Source organism: Suncus etruscus, chromosome X, assembly GCF_024139225.1.
Source record: "Suncus etruscus isolate mSunEtr1 chromosome X, mSunEtr1.pri.cur, whole genome shotgun sequence".
NCBI lineage: Eukaryota > Metazoa > Chordata > Mammalia > Eulipotyphla > Soricidae > Suncus > Suncus etruscus.
In genome coordinates, this window is record NC_064868.1 from 73,745,832 (window position 1) to 73,770,001 (window position 24,170).

General features: G+C 38.7%; 1 protein-coding gene and 1 pseudogene across 1 annotated transcript in view; one reads left to right on the forward strand and one right to left on the reverse strand.

Annotated features, from left to right (window-relative positions):
• ADGRG4 (adhesion G protein-coupled receptor G4) overlaps window positions 1-24,170 on the forward strand; it is a 128,105-nt gene that overhangs the window by 19,208 nt on the left and 84,727 nt on the right. Inside the window, 6 exon segments of the mRNA XM_049766940.1 lie at window positions 3,228-3,232; window positions 6,835-6,902; window positions 7,078-12,924; window positions 14,405-14,499; window positions 18,568-18,632; window positions 23,409-23,447. Coding sequence (XP_049622897.1) covers window positions 3,228-3,232; window positions 6,835-6,902; window positions 7,078-12,924; window positions 14,405-14,499; window positions 18,568-18,632; window positions 23,409-23,447 — 6,119 coding nt within the window.
• Window positions 20,838-21,853, reverse strand: LOC125999372 (Y-box-binding protein 2-like; annotated as a pseudogene).

Sequence of the window (24,170 nt, forward strand, 5' to 3'; positions counted from 1 at the left end):
CATCCATCTTGGTTTTTGCATCACACTGAAAGTACTGAGGGGCTGCTCTGTGGTAGACAGGGATCAAACCATAGCCTCCCAAACACAAATTATATGCTCTAGTCATGTGCTCTCGCTGACCCCTGATTGGTGATTCAGGAACTTGCATCACTTGCATCACTTGGGTTTTATTGTCTATGTTTTTCTTCCTTTTGTTCTTGTGGTAGAATGTCTCTTTCCCTGGGTGTATGTCAGTTTCTGTGTAAAGTTAGAACATGCACTTAGGAGTACTAGAGAGTTCAAGCACTTTCACATAAAGGCTTATTTCTTTTCCACATATTTTACCCATAGAAATATCATATCAATGCTGCACTTTCCTGGGCCTCATCCTTAAATGAAAGGATTAAATACAGTCTCAGAACTTGGTCTAAATTTATGTGATTCTAAGTAAAGAGGACTTGAGCATTTATTAAGAAAAACACAAGGAAAAACTCAATGCAGTTATCCATTTGGGGAAGAAAAAGATATTTCACTTCATATATTCAAGGAGACATTTGCTAAAAAATGCAAGCGGAATTTCAGGTGTAAACTGAAGCAATGCAAACTGCATTCTTTTCTAAGAGAACCAGTGCTTAAAATGCCACTTGCTAGACAATTTTGCTCAACTTATTTTTCTTTTTTTAATCCTTTGCTTCTCATTGAGGTGCTTATTGGAAGGGTTAATAATGATTAACATGAGAGTTCAGCCATCTCCAGATAAAAATACCAAGCCTCCCATCCTTATGTTCTAAGAGAGTTTTTCATTACTCATGAAGGGTTTGTCTAATAGTGCTTCTTGGGGGTTGCCTCAAAGAAGACATTGTTGGCTTTTGTAGTATTTAGCGTTTTATAGTTTTCCTAAAAAGTGAATGCAGCTCCGCCATTCACCCTTTGTAAAGGAGTGAGAGAGCTGTGAACTCTTCTCTCAATAATTAGTACCTTCAGAGAGCACTTCAGGTTTTAGTATGCCACACTCCTCCAATGTGGTGTAAATAACACTTCTACAGGTTTGCTAAGCCAATTGGCTGTGGTAAAGCCATCTGCAAACACTGCGATTCTGGCAGTTCTCCTTTTACTTACTTGTAGCTACAGACAAATAGAAAAGGCAGAGAGCTCGAAATAAATATCGTATCACTGAAATAAGCCAGCTTCTTGATAATGCCTAGAGAATGTGAATCTCTGAAAATTAAAACATGCTGCAAAATTAAGCAAAGGACTACTTTTTAAAGAATATTTATTTGAAGAAGCACAATTTACAAAGTTATCAATAGTTGAGTTTTAGGCATATCATATTTCAACACTAATCCAACCATTGCTGTCAATTCCCATCTTCAGTGATCTCAGACTCAGTTACATCCTCCCTCCTGCCACTGTGTCAGGCATATTACAAAATTTGCTTGTTGCAGCTTACATCTTATGTTTTCAGTGTCTTTGGAGTCTGTGTTTTGTATTTATAGTTCGACCACTCTCTCATATCACCAATATAACCAAAGTTTTGACCCCTATGAGCTACTTCTTATATGACGTGGACTTTGTCCTTATAAAGATGTGTATTTTTGATTGACTCTTCTATTCAGTTAGTTTCAGGCTTGTGACTGGAAATCATTCTCCTAGCTAAAGATCACTAAAGGACAGCCTACAGACATCATAGAATTTCTAGGTATGCAAATTGAAAGTTATTTTAATGTTTAAGACAGTGAAATAAGTTAGTAGTTTGTCTACTACCATAATAATTCTTACATTGTAGGTAATTGGCTTCTCAAGTGAATACATTCAAAATGCTAATTTCCCCACTGACAATATGCATGATTTCATTTTGGGTAATTTGAGCTAAAGCTAAATTGTGACTCAGTCTTGAGTTTACTCCACACCATTTTCACCATCAAATTTCACTTACTTAGATTTGAACTGGATATTTTCTTTCTTATTTTGGGAGGAGGAGAGTTTTGAGCTTCACCTGGCTATGTTTAGGGCTTATTCTTCACTCTGTGCTCAGGGGTCACTCCTGACAATGTTGAACTCCTATAATATCTCTCTGGAGTCTACTTTGAAAGTGGTGGGCTTTGGACTGCATTTTGGCTTTGTATTCAGCTATCGCTCCTGAAAGTGTGTTGGGGACCATATATTGTGTTAGGGGTTCAACATGTAGCATTGAACTTCCTACATGCAAGGCAAAAACATTAACTCTGTACTGTCTCTCTGACTCTTGACTGGCTATTTTTCTTTTGCATGAAACTATCTCTCCAAATTTCCTATTTATATGTATATCGCTGATAGTCTCTGGTTACACAAAAGCAAAATTTGAGTTCTCTGTCTTCATGATCTCTTAAACTTCTTTGTTATCATACCTTGCTAAATCTTCCCTTCCAATATATGTAGGCCTAAGAAAGAATTCTCACATTGCTCTTAACTTATTTCAAGCTCTCATCCTTTCTCCTTACTCACTTAGCTTGCACGTTTATTTGGCATTTACTCTGTGCAAGTCATTGTGAAAGGCACCGAGGATACAGTAAAAAGCAAATAAGATATTAAATCCCTGTTTATACAGTAGTGAGGAATATGCACACAAATGCAAAATCACAGATGTGACAAATGCTATGAAGAAGAAGAATGATGTGTCATAAGAGCCTTGAATATAATAGTTTTACCTAGTCGTGGAAGGCAAAGGGGTTGGTTTCCTTGAGGAAATAATGCAGGAGCCGAGACCTGAAAGATGGTTAAGAGTTAATGAGATTAAGAAGGTGGGTCGATTATTCAAAACACAGGCAACAGCACATTCACTAATCTTGTGGTGGGAACAAGAATGCCAGGCATTGCAACTGAAAGGAGACCAAGTTTGTGGGGCTCAGCATAGAGATGTACTCTAGAGCAGTAATTTAAGAATTGATTTATCCGGGCCCGGAGAGATAGCACAGTAGCGTTTGCCTTGCAAGCAGCCGATCCAGGACCAAAGGTGGTTGGTTCGAATCCTGGTGTCCTATATGGTCCCCCGTGCCTGCCAGGAGCTATTTCTGAGCAGACAGCCAGGAGTAACCCCTGAGCAACGCCGGGTGTGGCCCCCCAAAAAAACAAAAAAACAAAAAACAAACAAACAAACAAACAAAAAAAGAATTGATTTATCTCTGTGAAATGGAAAAAATAGAGAGAGAAGAGAAAAGTTTCTGGAACAATGTTGGGGGACACTAATGTTTAATGGTCAGCTCAAATAGGAGAAGTTTGCATTAGGAGAGAGAGATCTGGGCAGAGTAGGAGAAAACCCAAAAGAGTGTTATGCTATGGGAGTCAATGCATAGAATATTCAAATCAGGAGGGAGTGATGAAGGTTGTCAGAAACTAGTGAGCAGTCAAGTAAGATAAGGACTAAACCATGTGTTTATAGTGTTAATCGATATGGACACCACTGGTGGCAAAATTGAGTGTTGATGACATTTTCATATACTATGGATAGAACTAGAGTGGGCTATACTGTTTGAAATAAATTGAAACAAAAGGCATACGATTCAGCTATCCCACTCCTAGGGATATAGCTAGGAACACAAAAATACAATACAAAAATTCCTTTCTCACACCTATATTCATTGCAGCGTTGTTTACAATAGCCAGACTCTGGAAACAGCCTAGATGCCCCTCAATAGATGAATGGTTAAAGAAACTTTGGCAATATACACAATGGAATATTATGCAGCCATCAGAAGATGGAGAAGATCAGAGATGAAGTCATGACATTTTTCTATACATGGACGTATATGAAATCTATTATGCTGAGTGAAATAAGTCAAAGGGAGAGAGATAAACATAGAATGGTCTCGCTCATCTATGGGTTTTGAGAAAAATGAAAAACATTTGTGTAATGATTCTCAGAGACAAAATAGAGGAGGACTGGAGGGTTCAGCTCCTGACATGAAACTCACCACAGGGATCTTTTAGTGGAATCACAGAAATAATTACACAGAGAACTATCATAACAAAATGTGACTGAATGAGGAAAGTAGAAAGCCTGTCTGAAGTACAGGCCGGTGTGGCATGGGGAGGAAGGACACTTGGGATATTGGTCATGGGAATGTTGCACTGGTGAAGAATTTACTATTCTGAACTATTTCAAAATTTCCGATTTTTCTAATAAAAGTGCAAGATTTTAGAAGGAAGGACTCATTCTATACATTCCCCACATTTTGGGGGGAAGTATTCACAAGTAGCAAGTATTCATAAGACTTGTTAATTTAATTGCCTTGAGTCAAATGGGCTTCAACAATTCTAGAGGACACACAGACAATATAAAAGAACAAAAAAAAAGAAATGATTGTGGCCTCTATTTACATTTTATTAGGACACACAGACAATATAAAAGAATAAAGGAAGAAAATGATTGTAGCCTCTATTTACATTTTATTTATTTTTTGCAGCAATGAGGATTTAATCTAGGGCTTCATGCATGCAAGGCATACATTACCACTGAGATACATCTTTGGCTTCTATATACATATTTACTTTTATATATTGGCTCAATGTTTCTATTTTTGCATGTTTAAAATCACATAATGTAACTTGATTGCACATGTATATGTACATTTTGGTGAACAGCTGTATATAGATAGACAAGTGGTACATGTTTGAGAATCTTTGTTTTAGTTTAATTTTTTTATTTACTTTTTATTTATTGCCCTTTCCCATTCTTTTGTTGTCATTGCAATGACTGGAGGCTCTCCACACTTGGCTACAGTGCTTGCTCACTTGATTGTGATATTCAACAGAGATTATACTCTTCAGTTGTGGTGCATGCACACATTTGGTTGTGTTAGAAGGAGATTGCAATCTTTATTTTTAATTTTTTTGGTTTATGGACAAAACCAAGCTTTGCTTAAGAGTTACTCCTGGCTTTGCACTCAGAAATTACTCTTGGTGGCACTTGGGGGATCACAGAGAATGCCTGGAAGCAAACCCATTTCTGCTGCATGCAAGCCAAATACCTTATATCTCACTTTATCTCTCCAGCCTTGAGATTTCCCTTTTTTATTGTGGCACTGGAGATATGATAATAAATTTCACTCCCTTTTTTTATCACACCCAACAAGTGCTCACTGTTCACTCTCAGTGATGCTCAAGGATCCATGAGGATTTGAAAATCAGACCCTGAACTCAGGCACGCAAAACATACACATCAGTCCTTTGAGTCCTCTCTCCATCCCTTTCTCAAAAATTCAACTTTGGCATTGCACTAAAATGAAATAAAAATTGAATTAAAAAGTTATTATTTTTTGTTTTGAGCTTTACTATGATAGTGGCATTGAAAAATATAAATTTAGGTGCACAAAATGATGATTTGATAGACATACATACTTAAATAATTGCCACAGTAAGATTTATTAGAGCCCCATAACCATTACCATTTTTTTTGGTTTTTGGGCCACACCCAGTGGTGCTCAGGGGTTACTCCTGGCTCTGCACTCAGAAATCACCCCTGACAGGCTCATGGGACCATATGGGATGCCAGGATTTGAACTGGTGTCCTGTGTTGGCCGCGTGCAAGGCAAATGCCCTGCCACTGTGCTATCGCTCCGGCCCCACCATTACCATTTTTATTTGAGTGGTGAGAACATTAAGATCTACTTTCTTAAATTTCAATATATAATACATTATTAATTATACTCATCTTGCTGTATATTAAATTTTTAAAAATTGTTTACTGTAGAGCTAAGAGTTAATACTATTTGGCCAACCTTACTTTGTAACTACCATTTTCTGAAAATTACATTCTACCTTCTATTTCATATGTTGAGCTTTTACTTTTTATTTGGTGGGAGGCACACCTGGCAATGCTCAGAGGTCACTCCTAGCTCTTGCTAAGGAATTACAACTGGAAGGCTCATGGTGAATTAAAAAATTTAATCTGAAAAGTAATAACGTGATCAAGTCTAAAATTGTAGACTTTTACTAACAACACTTTTTGGATTACTTACCTATGTATCAGTCACTATGCTCAGCAATTTATATGCCTTAATTCACTTGATTATCAAAAATTATAAGATAGATATTATTACATGTTACAAAAAATTGAAGCACAGAGAGATTGATTAAGAAATTAGTCTAAATTACATAATGAATAAGTGACAGACTAGAATTTTTAATCTATCATTATTGTTTATTGCAGTGGAGGGCTGGTACATACTTAACAGTACTTATAGTCTCTTCCTGGCTCTCTGCCCAGCATAACTCTTGGTAGTGCTTGTGGGACCATATCAGGTGCCAGGGATTGAGCCTTGTTGGGCTGCATGCAAGTTAAACAACTAACCCCTATATTATCTTTCCATTCTGAGCCAGAATTTTAATTTACATCATTTTAATTCAAAGCTAGTAATTTTTTGGAAAGAATTTTAAATATCATGTCCAATTTCCTTAATATATATATGTATATATATATTACTATTCAAATCACCTACTTCTTCTTAAGTGGGGTTTGATGACTTTTATCTTTAAAGAAATTGGTCCACTTCCCAAAGATAATCTTCTTAATCAGCACACTATTCTAGCATTCAACCCTCTTTCAGGAGTGCCTATTACTATTATAGAGACACTGTAGAATGGATTTTCTTCTATTTTTTACTTACCCAAGACATTATGAGAGTCTCAAAGAGATTTTTAACAGTAGAAAATCATCTTAAGTAAAACCAAGTAATCAAATGATTTGATTATATCTAATACTTATACCCCCTTAAGATATGTGAAAAATATAGGGCTTTTTCTTAAAGAACTCTTTGTGATTTCTGTAGCTGAATTCAAAGTAGCACATGCTTCCTAATTTTTGGTTGTTTCTCAAAGTAAAACAATTTAAGAAACAAATACAGCTCTTTCACAATAAATAGACTTGACAAGTCCATCACTAATTAGTGAATTGAAAATCATTCAAAGTATATTCTACAGTGATCACTAAAACTATACCTGGGCTGAGGAAATAACTCATGTATTAGATAGAACACATGTGCTGCGTGTAGAATGTCCTAAGCTTGGTTCTCCAGCACCCCATGGTTCCCACTCTCAACTGTGGCTTTAGTGAAACCCCAGCACCATCAATGGGTGTAACACATTATGTTAAAAAGATAAAAAAAACAAGTGTATTTGTATTTGCAACTTATTATACAATCTTATTATATTCCAATACAGCATCTCCACTTCTAGAAAAAACAACTGCATCGATATCTTTAAAGACACCCATTACTGAAGCAGCTACATTCATTGTAGACAGTTTGTCTACTTCAACGGTCAACACCCTGCCTGACAAAAGTCCCTTGACAGGCAGTACAACCAATTCCATAAAAATAACTAACCCCTCATCTTCAGAGATAACAAGAACAACAAAAATGACTGAAACTATTGAGACTGAGACCTTTTATCCAGCCACAACTACTAATTTCTTATACTCATCTGGATTTGCCGAGAATTCTGTTGTGTCTAAACCTTTAGTGACTGAACCTCAGTCAGTCACTATAAAGACAACACCTTTATTCTCATCTATTAAGTCAACTTCCATGTCCACAACATCATGGGAAGAACAAAAGTCCACAGATCTCATAACTCTCCCTATCTTCACAGTGAGCCAGGAATCTCTTGCATCTACAGCTATGGGTACCAAATCTTGGTCTACAGCAGAAGAGATTTCGGCTATAACTACTCACATTGGGACTGCATCAGCTTTACCAGCAGAGACTGTGCTCAGCTCCACAGTTACTCCAGTGTATTCTGTATTTCCTAAAAACCAGACAGCATCTACATTGACAACTTTGGATACTGAGATTGCAGATCATTCAGTGACACACCCGACTAGGACCATTGAGACGACACCTGATCTAAGAACAGCTGAAACAGAATCCACCTCTGTAAATTTCCAGAAAGTTTCTTCCCCCAGAATGGAGAATATAATATCTACTTCCACATCCAAAGAAACCTCTCCTATGCCCCTTTCTTTCAAGACATCCTCTCCCTTTACCAAAGTTCAGAGTAATGTTCAGACAACACAAACAACGTTGATTCCTGGAGTCACCCTTAAACCTACAATAGTTGAAACTATGCTTCCAACCACAACCACTGAGTCAGCATATACCTACAATACATCTATAGGTGGTGACAATATGCTTCCTTTACTTTCCACTAGATCAGTTTCTACATCTATGACATCTGAATCTGGTCCCACATCAATAAATTCTAAAGATACCCTGTTTTCCACCAATGCAATCACATGGACTTCCAAGCCAGACCAGATCCTGTTGACATCAGCATTCCATGGGAGTACTTCTAATATAGAACATTTACCTACAGCTACTAATATTATCATACCACCAGAAGCAGTCACAAAGAGTGAGTCTACGATGACCACAGATGCTATTGTTACTGCAGATGTTATTACAGATAGATATACAACTCTGTCTAAATTACTATCTGCATGGTTTTCTAATTTATCTACAGTTTCTGAAACCACATCTGTAACCAAACTTCCTGAATGTAAACATACCACCACAGTAGTAAAAAGCACATTAGCTAGAAATGAATTTTCAACAGCAAGGGGGACTGTAATTCCACCAGGAGATAGAATATCTACTTTAATTAATGTTGAACCAAATTTTTCTTCTGTTGATAATGCCTCTAAAACCACACAAACAGAGACATATGGAACAGTTGCACTTAGAGAGACAACAGCCCCTGTTTCAGAAGAGTCTACAACAACACAAAGGTTCAATACGACTATGACAATGAAAGAAACAACTTTCCATCATCTTAATGAAACATCTGCTATGGCACCTACAACTGAGGTTTCTCCATTTACAGCAATGATGGAAACAACAACAGATGAATATATGCAAATAATGACAGTTTCTGTCACTGTTTCTCCCTTTCCTGATACAGAAAAGTTGAGCACCCTACTGGATAATAAGCCTGCAACGACAGAGGTGAGAGAAAGTTGGCTTTCTACAAAGTCAGTAAAAACCACACCAAAGAGACCACACAATAGAACTGAAGAAATCTTTAGTTCCCCTCACACCTCTACCATATATTGGATCTCAGAGATTCAATCTGAGGGGAATTCAACTCCATCCCTCACTTCTGGAAGCACACAGACATTCTCTGAGTCCCTTGGTGCTTCCACCACAAGTATATTGGGAACAAATTTTGCAAGTAGCCCTACAGAAAGGACAGTTATAACTTCAACTACTGGTATCTTGCCTCCACAACCTACAGCTCCCCATTCCTCAGCAACTCCTGTGCATCTCACTGATATGTCCTCACTTCCAGCTGTTATCTCAGCTGTCACCTCAGTGGGCATGTCTGAAGAGTCTAAGATGACCATTCCTGAATCTTCTACACTGGCCAGAGCTTCCTCAACTTCACTGCCATCGGGTATCTCAACAGGTACAGTCACTGCAACATCTATGCCACTGTTGGATCAGACTATGTCCACAACCTGTGATACTCTGCCTACTCACAGAGACTCGATTACCACCAACTCAGAAGCCACAATGATCTCTGTCCAGATGACATCTACTGCAATTCCTTCTCTGACAGAAGCTCCAGTCTCCTCACTGAAGACTACTACTTCCATGGCAACTAGTGCTGGAACCACTCTCCTCTCTTCATCAGTTGACAGTGCAACCCCATCTACATATACTGTTGCCTGCTCTACATCTCCCCCTGATGACATTTCTGGTGTGTCCTTCACTCATCTAACTACAACAATGTCTACACCAATATCAAACCAGCCTACATCTCAAGTGAAGGAGACTTCTACACATGTTCTCAGTTTTCCATATACTTTCAGTGGTGGTGGAGTTGTTAGCTTGGCTATTGACACCACTGAAACTTCCATTGTTGATGAAGCCATGACTCCACACAGCTCTACCAACAAGCTTACTATGCCAATGTATGATCACATGTCTCAATCTTCCACAAGTCTTGTAACCATGACAGTTCCCACCCTATTTGTGACCAGCACTTCTACTTTAACTTCTGACAAAGAGAAGATGACTACCACCACCCTAGAAAATACCTCCAGAACTATGAAAATGCCAGAAATGTCAAGGAATCCTTTTATTTCACATTCCCAGAGAACAATACCCTTGGAAATAACAGGCAGAGAATTTGATAAAACCACAAAAATTTCTAGTCACCAAACACAATCACCTTCTGAGACTCCACGTGTACTCACACCTAACCACATTTCAGCTTCATCTCCTGTTTTGAAGAGTACACAGGCTAAACCTCACTCTTCTTCAAGTAATACAGATATTTATAGTTCAGAAGCAGCTACTAGTCTTGGGAAAACAGTTATCCCTTCACAAGTTTCCATCACAAACACCACATTCTTATCTCCTGAGAAAGGAAGCATGGGTATCCTGTCAGATTATACTACGAATACTGAAAAAATGATAGTAAGTTCCCCCTCTATGACTCATTCTGTCTCAGACTCTGAGAATAATTCATTAATAGAAGAAACAATGTCCAGGACAACCAGAGTATCAAATCTTGTAGGCACCAACACAACCCTTTCACATTTGCTTTCATCACCTAGAACACAATCTGACATGACTTCCATTGCCTCTCCTGTTTCAGGAATCACACAAACACTCTCTGAGTTCCTATCTCACTCCACAACTGGAATATCTAGTGATAATTTTACAGTGATATCTACTGACAAGACCACTATAGCTCTTTCTACTCCAAATGTACCTACAGCATTTATTGTAAATACTTCCAGAGCAACATCTATTCCTAGTTACCAGAAGTCCTCATTGCCAGTTATTGTCACTGCCTCCACCTCCAAAAGAGTTTCTGACACACCCCCATTACTAATGACTAAGTCTTCTAAAACAGCATACCCAGATATTTTTAAAAGTCCTTCTATTTCTACATTTAGGCCTGTGTCTGAAATGTCCTCAATGTCAGTTAATGACTCTGCTTTCTCACCCCCTGCTGACTCTTCTAATTCTTCCACAACAGTTGGAATTTTCTCCACTTTATTATCTTCAATCAACCCTAGGATTACTCTGGCCATAAGTCCATCTACATTGGATGATATGCCGTTGACATCTACTGGACCTACTTCAAAAAGTACAATGGTTTCCTCTGCATTCACTACTTCAGAAATGGCACAGATGTCCTCCAGGATCACAACAACATCCCTTTCTTCTCCAGCAAATTCAACATTCCCATCTCTGACAGATATCCCAATCATTAGTATGACTGGAATAGTGACTCCTTTCTCAGGTGCCACTGCCTCCTCTTTACTAAGTTCTAAGAACACTGAAGCTATTTCTTCTATTCCAAAGAACACTTTCTTACCGCTTTCAACATTTTCAACAACCCAACAATCATCACAAGGAGATAAAGCTACAACTCTAGGCATGTTATCTCAGAATACTAGCAGCACACAATCTACTGCAAGCAGGGATCTAGAGACAGTTTTCACAAATCCTTATTCTAGCACTGCTACCCTGGAAAGTGTGTTTTCATCTACTTCTTCAGATGATCTCCATACTTCCACAAATATTCAGATGTCCCCATCTTTGACCAACTTCAAGAGCACTGCTGCATCCACAGAAAGTGTAAAACCTACCACTTACCTTTCTTCAAATACAGAAAATATCACTTTGTCAGGAAAAACTTCAGTAGCTGAATTGACAAAGCATGACGCATCTATTTCATATCCTCGATGGACTCCATCCAGTGCAACTCCATCCTCTTTGACATCATTTCTCTTTTCACCTCATAGTACTGAGACTAAGCTATCTACTGTAAAGACTTCTCTTCCTCCTACATCCCAAAGGGCTGAGTTGCCAGTCCTGGGAACAAGAACTACTTCAAGCAACACCCTGTCTCTTGTGACTTCTTGGAACAAACTCACAAGTAAAGATGCTCACTTTCCAATTTCCACTACTATTCATGAACCTACACTCAATAAGATGGAAACAGAAACTCCATATCTTGTTCCTGGATTTGGTTCAACCCACTCAGCATCTCAGACTATCTCTGGAGATATTATAGCAGTATCATCAATTTCTACATCAGGAATTCATCCTACCTCAGGAATGCCTCAAAGTCCATCAGTATCTTCAAAATCTACCCCTACCACTTTGCCTGACATTAAACACACATTTGATAAAACAACCACCTCTGTAAAGTCTGGGGCCACAATTTCATCAGAATCTATAATCTCCAAGGTCACAGCTTCACCTATACTTACTTGGTTTTCATCTAGTCTTCCTTCAGAATCTCCTTTGGTATCTGTATCCAATAGTCCTCGTATAACTTCCTCTACCACAGAGGTGTCAACATCCACACTTTGGACTTCTGACATAAGATCAACACATCCATTTACTAAGTTTACTTCTCAACCCTTTGCCACTGCAAGCACCACAATCATCCAAACTCCTCCCACATCTATACTGGACAGTATGCCTACTGGTTTCCCAATTTTGTTCCCTACAGCTACAAACCCCACAGATGAAAATGTGCACATTTCCAAATCCCCTGCAGCTTCTTTCAGAACCACAATGACTGTCAACTCCCAGACTGTGTCTCAACCTTTACCTTTTAGCCGAACAAGTAGGTCACCTCCTACACATGATCACACGTTATCAGTTGGTTCCAAGCCTCGGACTAGTGCAACAGTAACATCTGCATGGAGCAGAAGCCCAGTTGCATCAGTATCCCCTACTTCACTGGATTCTCTTCCAAATATAACCACCACTACATCCACTGTTACTGGAGTTTCATTTCCACTCATAGCCACTGGAGTGACACATCCTGCAACAACTGCTTCTTCACTAAGCTCCTCCTCTTTTGAGACAAACTGGCTTGGCTCCACATCTTCCTTTCTATCTACAGAAGCATCAACTCCACTTACTGCCATTGAGTTCACAGGTATGGTCCCCAATGCGTGCAACACATTACTGACAGAATTGCATGCACAATAGGCCATGTATTCACCAAGATGATTTCTTATTTGAAGGTTAGAAAAAGATGAAGACTACTGGTGTTTTTTATTTCCTTCAGACAATGGGTAAACAGAAATTTTCAGTTATCTTGCTTATCTTTGTGGATATTTGGAAACACAACGCAAAACCATCTTTTTACTCATTTTTATAGTAAAAAATCTTTATATATGGGGGCCAGAGCGGTGGCACGGAGCGGTAAGGCGTCTCCCTTGCTGGCACTAGCCTATCACGGACCTCGTTTCAATCCCCTGGAGTCTCATAAAGTCCCCCAAGCCAGGAGCGATTTCTGAGCTCATAGCCAGAAGTAACCCCTGAGCAGCACCGGGTGTGCCCCCCAAATCTTTATATATGTAAATACATATATATGTAGGGGCCATACATTTCTCAGAACTCACTTCTGGGGGCTAGAGAGATAGTACAGCAGTAGGGCATTTGCCTTGCATGCAACTGATCCAGAATGGATGGTAGTTTGATTCCTGGCATACCATATGGTCTCCCGAGCCTGCCAGGAACTATTTCTGAGTGCAGAGCCAGGAGTAACTACTGAGCACTGTTGGATGTGGCCCAAAAACCAGGAAAAAAAATCACTTCTGGGTCTATGCTCAGGGATTATTTCTGGTGTGGCTCAGAGGACCATATGCAGTGCTAGGGGTCAAACCCTGATTGGACTATGGTGAAAGACAAGTGCCTTATCCATTGTCAGGACCAAGTAAGATATTTCTGAGCCTCCTTTTCAAGGGTTTTATTCCTGATGTTTTGACTGATTTTACCAAAGTGATCATGGATTAAAAATGTGCCCCTTTTTTAGAAAAAGGATTAGGTAGTCTTAGATCCAAAATGTTGACAATACAACATTCAGAAGGCACCTGGACTTTTTCTAGCCTATACATTTGAATTCTTTTGATGTGGAGTTCAACCTTTTCTAGTCTTCACCTCCAACTCGCTAGAAATCTTTGACTTCAGCTTTTAAATCCCCAAGTGGAAATGTGATAGAATAGACAAGAGAACAAAGAAAATAAAGGGAGAAAACCTAAAGCTGAAAAAAAAAAGGCATGGGGAGAAATTAGTATTTTCTCAGTGTAAGTCATCTTGTGAAAAAATATTCAGCTTAGCCAACAAATCAACTGGAAATTTGTTGGGCAATGAAAATCAGGCTTTGTAGAATATCTATGCACTGTGTAGAAATCAGAGAACTATTCAAAAAACAAAAGCAAAAATGGACAGTCATCAATTTCTGAATACGGAGTCAAAGTATTACTACTTCTTGATCCCATATTTGAACAAAACTTAAAAATTAGGCTTGATTGTTTGTTTTTTTAAAATAAATAGTATTTTTGACCAAATTTACAGGAGGTAAATTTCTTAAACTGCATGAATGAAATGAATCTTCTCATTTTTATTTACAGTTTCTTTCTACAATATTGAAATGAGCTTCTCTGTCTTTGATGAAGAGCCAGGCATTATTATTACCAGTGTTGCAAAAGAATATGCAGAAAACTGGGTAAAAATATTTTGAATATTTATAGCATATATAAGATATGAAAATAAAGATAATAGATACACATATGTATAAAATATGAACTGTTAGATTATAACTATATAATATATTTCCTATATCCTGAGTTTTGATTTGGGGGAAATGTTTGGAACTATACCTGGTGGTGTTTGGGGCTACTCTGAACTCTGTGTTCAGAGGTTTTCTCAGGAGACCATGTGGTACCATATATTGAACTGAGATCAACCACCTGCAAGGCAAAAATTTCTTATTCCATGTACTATCTCCCTAGCCCTAGTTTTGATTATTTTGATAAAAATGATCCCATATTTCTTCAAATAATAATTTCTTTTTTTGTTGTTTTGGATTTTGGGGGGGGCACACCTGGTGGTGCTCAGGGGTTACTCTTGGCTCTGCTCTCAGAAATTGCTCCTGGCTCAGGGGACCATATGGGATGCAGGGGATCAAACCTGCGTCTATCCTGAGTCATCAGTGTGCAAGGCAAATGCCCTACCGCTGTGCAATCATTTGGCCCAATAATAATTTATTTATTTAAGCACAATGGTTACAGAAATGTTCATAGCTGGGTTTCAGTGATAGAATATACACCACCCTTCACCAGTGCAACTTTCCTGTCACTAATGTCCCCCATTTCCATTCCACCCCACTCCCAGGCCCAGTCTTTTTCTGGGGCAGGCATTCTGCTTCTCTTTCTCACTCTCTTTCCTTTCTGACATTGTGGTTTGCATTAGTGTCAGTGAAGGGGTACCATACATATTACTTTATCCCCTTTCAGCACCCAGTTCTTGTCCAGAGTGATACATTCCAACTATCATTGTCATGGTAGAGTACTAACTGTACTCACCTCTTTTTGTGGCAAGTTTCATAACATGGGATGCTTCTTCCAGCTTTAATTCTATTGTTTCTGGATGTTATTACCATACTGTCTTTTATTTTTCTTATATCCTACAGATGAGTGAGACTATCTATATCTATCTCACTCCCCCTGATTCATTTTCACTCAGCATATCCATCCATGTACAGGCAAAATTCATGACTTCAAAAATGATCCACTCTAGAGAGGGAGACAAAGAATAATCTCACTGATCTATGGGTTTTAAGAAAAATAAAAGACATTATTGTAATAATGCCCAGAGACAATAGAGATGAAGGCTGGAAGGACCAGCTCACATTGTGAAGCTCACCACAAAGAGTGGTGAGTGCAGTTAGAGAGATGACTACACTAACGACTATCATGACAATGTTAATGAGTGAGAGAAGTAGAATGCCTGTCTCAAATGCTGGCAGGGCGTGGGGGAGGAGGGAGATCAGGGGCAATGGTGGTGGGAATGTTGCACTGGCGAAGGTTGGTATTCTTTGTATGACTGAAAACCAACTACAAACATGCTTGCAATCATGGTGTTTAAATAAAGACATTCTAAAAAAAGGAACTCCTGTGATAGCCATGAGCAACCTTTTACTTTTTATTTCTTTTCAATTGCTGCCTTTTTATGCAGTATAATTTACATACCAAATAAGGGCCCATTTTATTTACATAAGAGTTTACAAATGTATTTCCTGTTCAACCATAGCTACAATCAATTTGGCAGTAAGAAATCAGTTCGACTTACCATTGTATTCCCTAGTATTTAGCATTTAATAGATAACTTTCTTTAAGTGTAAATATGTTGGGTGAAAAAAAAGAAAAGAAAAAAATGATCCACTCTTTAAGGGACACCATGAGGATACATGTGGTATCAAAAGGCCACAGGCTTTTATGAGGCGTTATTATTTTAATTTCCTTAGAACTATGCATTTTCTTCTACTGAGAGAAAACATTTACCAAATGTTTCAAAATTTCCTATTAGGAGAAAAAAGAATGCAACAATAACAAAGTTTAAGTTATTGTATACATGAAAGTATTTTTAGTATTTTTTATCTTCCCTATAAACTCAATGTTTATTTATACTCCTATTTTCCTGATAGTAAGACTAATATATTCTCCATAAAATTTTGATAATAGGGCTGAATATGTGGCTCCTTTGTAGAATACAAATCTCACATGTGTAAAATTCACTCTCTATCCCTGGCAACGAAAAAATTCAGAAACTAACATCTGAAAATCAGAAAGCGAATGTTTGCTAAAACCGCCTTAGTATAAAATTCTGGCAACAGTTTATGCAGATAGTCTTTTATATTTTTCTATAAACAATAAAATTTTTACATGTATATTTATACCTCTTCATAAAGGAATTAGAATAATACTAATCATGCTACTCTGTGAATTTCTCTTTCACTTAATATGTATCTTGTATACTGGTAAATATAGTTCTACTTCATAGACTTTAGAAGATACATACTACTTTACTGGATGGTAATAATTTGCTATTTAACTTTATTGGATTTAAGAAGTCATACTTGGTAATGTTCTGGGGTTCCTTCTTTCTGTTTCTATGTTAAGGAGTCATCCTTGGAAGTGTCTGGATGGAACATACACAGTACCAGAGATTGACAAGTGCCTTAACCCCTGTACTATTTCTCTGGCTCCAACATTACCATTTTAAGTCCACGCATCTGTTTATACTAATGCTATTTATTTTCCTTTTTTGGAGGGTGTTTGGGCCACACCTGACAGCGCTCAGGGATTACTCCTGGCTCTGTGTTCAAAAAGCACTCCTGGAAGGCTCGGGTGACCATATGAGATGCCAGGGATTGAATCCGGGTAGGCAGCGTGCAAAGCAAATTTCTATTTTTATCTCTTATTGAAAACAGTGATTAGAAGAATGTCTTCACAATAAGTTGTGGAGCATTTGAACACTTCTATAGAAAAATATTCTTTGATCTGGATGAACTTGAACATTCATATTTTATTAGTTATCACTAGGTGCCCCCCCGCATAGGGGATAACAATTGTGTACCCACCAGCATTGAAGGATCATGTCTGTTTCTTCTTCTCCACAGCAGTATTTATTTCCAAGTATAAATGACATAATTATAATGGGTTGAGAATCAGGAATGTATGTGTCTCCTCAAAATGTCATAACAAAATACTACATCCAAGAATATTTAAACAACAGACATTTATTTTCTCACAGTTCTGACATCTGGGAGTCTGAGATTAAAGTACCAGCAAGTTACTTTTGCAAGGTGGCTTCTGCTGAAATCTCTCTCCTTGGCTTGTGGAATCTCAAACCATTCTTTCTTGTTATGTGTGCTGTGCATACAGAGAAAGAGTGATGGAAGAGATCACTAATGCATTTTCTTCTCATCTTAGAAGTCCAGTCCTACAGCTGAAGAGACCAGTACAGGAGTTAATGCACTTGCTTTATTATGGTCATTCCCTGTTGGATGCCTGGCAATGCATAGGGTCCCCTAAACATCATCCATCAGGAGTGATTCCTGAGCACAGATTCAGAAGTATGTGCCCTGAGCACTCTTGGGTGTGGCCCAAGTTATCCTCCCTAGCTCCCCAAAAGAACTCTAGTCCTTTACATTTAGGATTCTACTCTATGACTGCATTTATCCTAAATTACCTCCTGCAAAGGCCCTATTTTCAAATGCCATAAACTGTTACTCTATGAAATGTATTTAACAGGGACTGGGAGATTCAATTCAATACTAACCAGTAGGCAAAAAAGAAATTGGTAGGCTGAGAGAAATGGGAATGCTAAAACAAGTAAAGAAATGATACTTATCGATACTCAAACAACTTTGCTTGGTGAAGACAGAAGTGTGATAAGAGGGACCAGAGTGGTAGCACAGTGGTGGTAGGGTGTTTGCCTTGCACTCGGCTGACCCAGGAAGGATGCCTGTTCGATTCCCTGGCATCCCATATGGTCCCCTGAGCCAGGAGCGATTTCTAGCGCAGAGCCAGGAGTAACTCCTGAGCACTGCTGGATGTGGCCACACAAAAACAAACAAACAAACAAACAAACCCCCAGAAATATAAGAGAATCATGGGGATTCATAAAAAGCAACTGAAGCCCCCCACAACTAACTATAGAAAAACCAGAGCTAAAAGAGAGGAATTCTATGCATACTGAAATTCACCCTTATTTTTCATTTTTTTTACAGCTAAATTCTGTATTTCGAGATAGTGAGTTTTCTCTTGCTAATCTAGCTGTTCTGCTGAAAAGCAGGTAAGTCTCTTTCTCTCTGGACCCAGGACACTTTTAGAGCATGCTGTATGTTCCTATTCTGAAAGGCTTGTCTTTGTTGTTACCTAGGATTGGGTGTCTGCTGTTCTTTGAGTTGCACCTTCTCTGAGTGTAGGTTCACTTTGTAACAAGGCAGAAATTGGCATTATTACTGTGCGGTATAAAAGCCAACGGGAGAACAAAACAGTGGAAAGTAAATAAAGAAAAACATTAGAATTCGTCTCCTCAAATGCCCCTAAAGATACTGTGATTCTCCAACTTGGGAAAAAGTCGAGCCTATCCGAGGGGCAAAAGGTTAGGTATAGTCAGTGCTACAGGACTTAACTATCAGCCCTTTTCATTGAAATGCCAAAGAGAACTTGAAAGGTTGAAAATGGGGAATGCTGGATCCAGACTGATAATGCACAAGTTAGAGTACTTGCCTTGCATGCAGCCACCCTGGGTTCAATTCTCAGCATGCCTAAGGTTCTCTGAGCTGGCCAGGAGTGATTCTTGAGCACAGATCCAGGACAAAGCCCTGAGCACCACTGAATATGGCTTAAAACAAAAAAGAAAATAAAGTGAGGAATGTTCAGGAATAGTCAGGAATGCTGACTACACCACAGCTTGTTTGGACGAGTATTCATGTGGAAGGGGAGTATAAAATGCGCCCCCTGCATTTCCAACCCTGGGTGAACAAGTCTGAAACAGGGTTGGGCATGAAATAATTTAAAGCAGGCTCTGGGTGAAACACAGGTAGTCTGGCAATCTTCTGCCTCATATCAAGAGCAAGCTGCCTGTCAGAACTGTTGTGTTTATTGAGTATAGAGACACACACCCCTGGGGGGGGGTAAGAACAGGTAGCACAGGCTATCCTGAGCCAGTTCCACCCAGATTTACATGTAAGACAATCTATGCTTGGAGGTAAAACCAAGTTGTAAACAGATTACAAAAGAACCACGGGTGATTTTTGTTTTGGGTAAAACAAGGTATAATTTAACAACGTCCCCTTTTCTGTTCAAAAAAATTGAGATGGGGTACATAAGTTGTGTTCTATTATTCTCTGCAAAAGGGGGAACCCCCTATCAGAAATTATAAAAGTGGTTGTTATTTTGCATAGTCATGGTAAAAGCTGGGGAAATAAAAAGATAAAAAAACCTTTTAGCATAAAGCAGGGATCTCAAACTCATGGCCCGCGGGCTGTTTGTGGCCCTCAGTACAACATTTTGTGGCCCTGCCCTAGAGGAATCTTTTTTTGTTTTGTTTTGTTTTAGTTGTTTGGGTCACACACCCCAATGTTTAAGGTTTACTACTGACTTTGCACTCAAGGATCACCCGACTTTGCCTCCTGCGGCCCCCAGGTATATTGAGTTTGAGACCCCTGGTAAGGTGGTGAGGAAATTTTAAGCCAGTTACTGGTATAGTTAATTCCTAACAATCACTGCTAGTGAGGATAGACATGGCTGTAAAAAACATAATAGGTTAGATAGTGTATACATCATTCTTAAAACAATCAGCTTTTTCCATATCCTTATCTTATACATATAACAGAATTTTTCATAGACTTCTTAAACATAATCACTAGAAGCTTTCTTTAGATATATTTAATTTAGTTCCATTCTTACACTGAGCATGGCAAATCGAGTCTAGAGCATCCAAGTTTCTTTTCCACAGACTTCTCTAAACAAAAATATTAGAACATTTCTGAATATATACATAATTTCTAAATAAGTTTACTAAAACATTTTTATAATGAGCACTGTAGTAAGAGTCTATAGTATACAAGTTCCTTTTCATAGACTTCTGTGGGCAAAGGAATTTTTGCAGACATACTTAATTAGAATATTTTTGCAGGAATACTTAATTTGAGAATAAGTTTCTAAATGATATACACAATCAAACACCATAGCAATTGGGAAACACCCACTAGGATTGCTGAGAACCATTAAAAATCTAACAACATTATGCATTTCTCCAGAACTGTGCAAACTACTATTAAACCACTAGAGTTGTACACAAAACTATCTGTTTGCAATGGGACATAGAACAAAAGAGTAGCTATTAAAATATAGAGAGTAGAACACACACTTTAACTAGAAATATAGTGACCGATGCAAATGGGATCAAGAGAGTAACTAGAGGAAAGTTAATTTTTGGACGTGACCCGGGTGCAAGAGGTTCTGAAAGTAGCTTCTTCTCAGTTGGGATTCAACTGGGCTTGGATTCTCCATCTCCACCTTCTGTGGTAGGCTGCTGAGGTCACCTGAAATGGAAAGGCCTTTGTTAACTGGGCCGGAATCTGGGGGAATCTGCTCATCTCCCTGCTGTTGGTCCCCCTCCAATGGCACTATCTCTTTGGTTTCTAGCCCATCAGTGACCTCAATAAGCTGCTGCAAGTTGAGGGGCAAGGTCCTTGCAAAAAGCACCTCTGGTAGAAGAAAGGTGGTGGGTGTCAGCATCTGGGCTGCTTCACGGAGTCTTCAGTTCTCTCTCCTTCACTGCCTGCTTCTGTCCTGCCTGAGGGGGGCCTTTGCCACCATAGGTGATGGGTCAACTGAGTAAGGCTGGGGGATGTATCAGCAGAACCTATGTTAATTGGGAGCACATCAGCAACCTTTCACTGGCACTCTGCCAGGTCCAGATATATTAGTAGTTTTTGGACCTCCCTCACTTTTCACAAAATCAAACTTCACAGTCTCCCCATCTCCAATGCTACACAGAAACTTCCTGGAATTGTTTCTCTTAATAGCTGTCCAATGAACAAAGATGTCTTCTTTGGTGTCATTCCTGTTGATAAATCCATACCATTTTGAACATAAACCATTTGATGCTGCCCAGGACTTGAATTGCTAGCACTGACACGTCCACCTAACTCAAGGCTATCTCTGGCTGAGCAGTTTTCAAACTCTGAGTCTGCAGAGATGGTTGCCAGCTCATTATCCATGGGAGATGGGCATCTCTCTGGTTTGGTGCCAATAGTAAACAATAAATGATCAGCCCTGGGAAGGCCTTTAGATAGAGAACTCTTACCAATGGAAAGGCACCTTTCCCCTCTTGTGGCATATGTACAAAAGAATCTCTAGGAATCCCGGCACATACAGTACAGAGTGAGAAATGTAGTAGATAGACCGGAGCAACATGAATCTATTCATAACAAGGGGTATGTGCACCAATGTTCCAGTGAAAGGCACAGCACATTCAGTGTAGCTCGAAGGGGCTGACATGGCAATTATCCATCAGAGGGTCAAGTCATTCACCATTGTTGGGATCTTCTCGGTTCAGGGGCCAATTGTAAAATCACTCCTTGAGCCATATTTCCAACCCCAGGTGAACAGGTCTAAAGCAGGCATGAAATAATTCAAACCAGGCTGAGGGTAAAACACAGGTCATCTGGCAATCTACCTTGTGTCAAGAGCAAGTTTCCTGGCAGAACTGTCGTGTTATTGAGTACAGAAACAACTTCCAGGTGGGGAAATGAGGACAGAGTAAGGACAGGTAGCTCAGGCTATCCTGAACCAGTCCCACCCAGGTTTACATGTAAGACAATCACTTTTTGGGGGGTAAAACCAAGTAATAAACAAACAGAAAGGAACCAGGGATGACTTTTGTTTGGGATAAAACAGGGTAGTGAAATTGACAGACACTGTCAAGGAGACCATGACAAAAGAATTTGGTAACCTGAAAAAGGGTTTCTCTCTTCTTGCATACTGTTCCTCTGTTAAGGAAACACCTAGAAGCTTCGCTATGCTATTAAATGTGACTGCCGTGTGACAGTAATTTGGAATTCTGATTTATCCTACATGTTCACATATAAATAGGCTCAGGAAGGCTCAGGGAAAGTAGTAGAAGTAAATTCATTTGGTAGGTTATTAGTAGAAAATTGGGGATGTTTGGAGTATACAACGTTACATTTTTAAAATGTGTCTATTGCTTATTCCAAAAGCAATAGGAGCAACTCTAAAATCTTAGAGCTTTACAGAAATACATGATACAGGCAGCGAATATCTCCTACTTTCTCCCTTATTCTCCAAGAACTCTAGATCTGTTGCATTTATTAAGAGAACGGGAGCTTATTCTACATACTGCATTACAGCTTTCTTTCATCCTTTAGAACGCAACAGTTCATCCTTTCAGGCTAATATATAAAGATTTATCTTGCAGATCTATTTGTTTGGTGCCACACATGGCAGTGCTCAGGGCTTACTCCTAGCTCTGTACTCAGGAATCACTCCTGGTAAAGGTTAAGGGACCATATGTGGTGTGGGAGATCAAATATGGAGAAGTCACATAAAAGGCAAGTGCCTTACCTACTGAACTATTGTTCCAGCCCCCCCCCCCCAACACCTCCTCTTTGACTACATTCTTTGTTACTATCCAGTGAGCACATACCAAATTCAGGTTAGCCACATGCAAGGCAAGCACTCTGCCCATTGTATCATCTCTGAGGCCCAGATTTACTCATTTTAAGGACTGCTTCCACCCCTTTAGTATCAATGTGTCATAATATATTCACCCTATTATCTAGTTAATGACATCTCAATTATTTCCACCCTTACATATATTCATTTATGTACCCTTGCTGATACTATTATGAACTACAAAGTGGGATTGCTTTGTGTATGACCCACTGTCATTTTGGTATGCAAAGGATGGCCAATAAATTCAAAATGGTAAGAGTCTGCTATTCAGTCTTGGAGTTGTCATTCTTTTGAACGTGTGTCCTTGTGTATTTGATATTATGTTTTATTTTTCTATAATTCTGTGTTGCTCATGCTACAGAGACACTTCTGAAGAAGACATAAACATGGACAGAATTTTTGTAAGTACCTTTTCAAAACAGAACTACTTGTATCCCACCTTAATTCTACCTGAGCAGATGTGAGTAAATAGCTTTTCCACCCACATATAACTTCTCGGGCAAGTTTCAATTGTGCTAATTGAGGGTCAAATTACATTACTTTCTTTGGGCTCTGCACAAAACCCCATCAAGAAAACAAACCTCTGCTATTTAGAGCTCTCTATATGACAATTTTAGGCACATTTTATGGGCAGTGTGTGTTTGTGTAATATAATCATTTAGGGATTAAAAATGAGAAATAGAATGTCTTGGTTGTTGCTGATCACCTTGTTTCATCCCAGAATGATATGATTTTTTCAAGACTAAAATTCACATTAAAATCCTACCCTTTATTTATATATATATAATATATATTATTATATATATATTATTATATATTATATATATATTATATATAAAAATGGTTTTTATCGTTTCTTTGAGGGTTATACTCCCAACTTATTGCTCAGGGATCACTTTTTGAAGTTATTGGGGTACCATATAGTGCCAGGGATTGAACTTAGACTTCTTGCACGGAAAGCACATGCTTAAGCTCTTTGAGCTATATATCCTACCCAATTGAAGAGATTTGAAACTAGAATATATCTTCCATTACCCTACCCCAATTCTACATTTTCTTCAGTGACACAAAACCTTGGAAATAATTATCAAGCACACATAGGTTGTTGTTGTTGTTATTATTA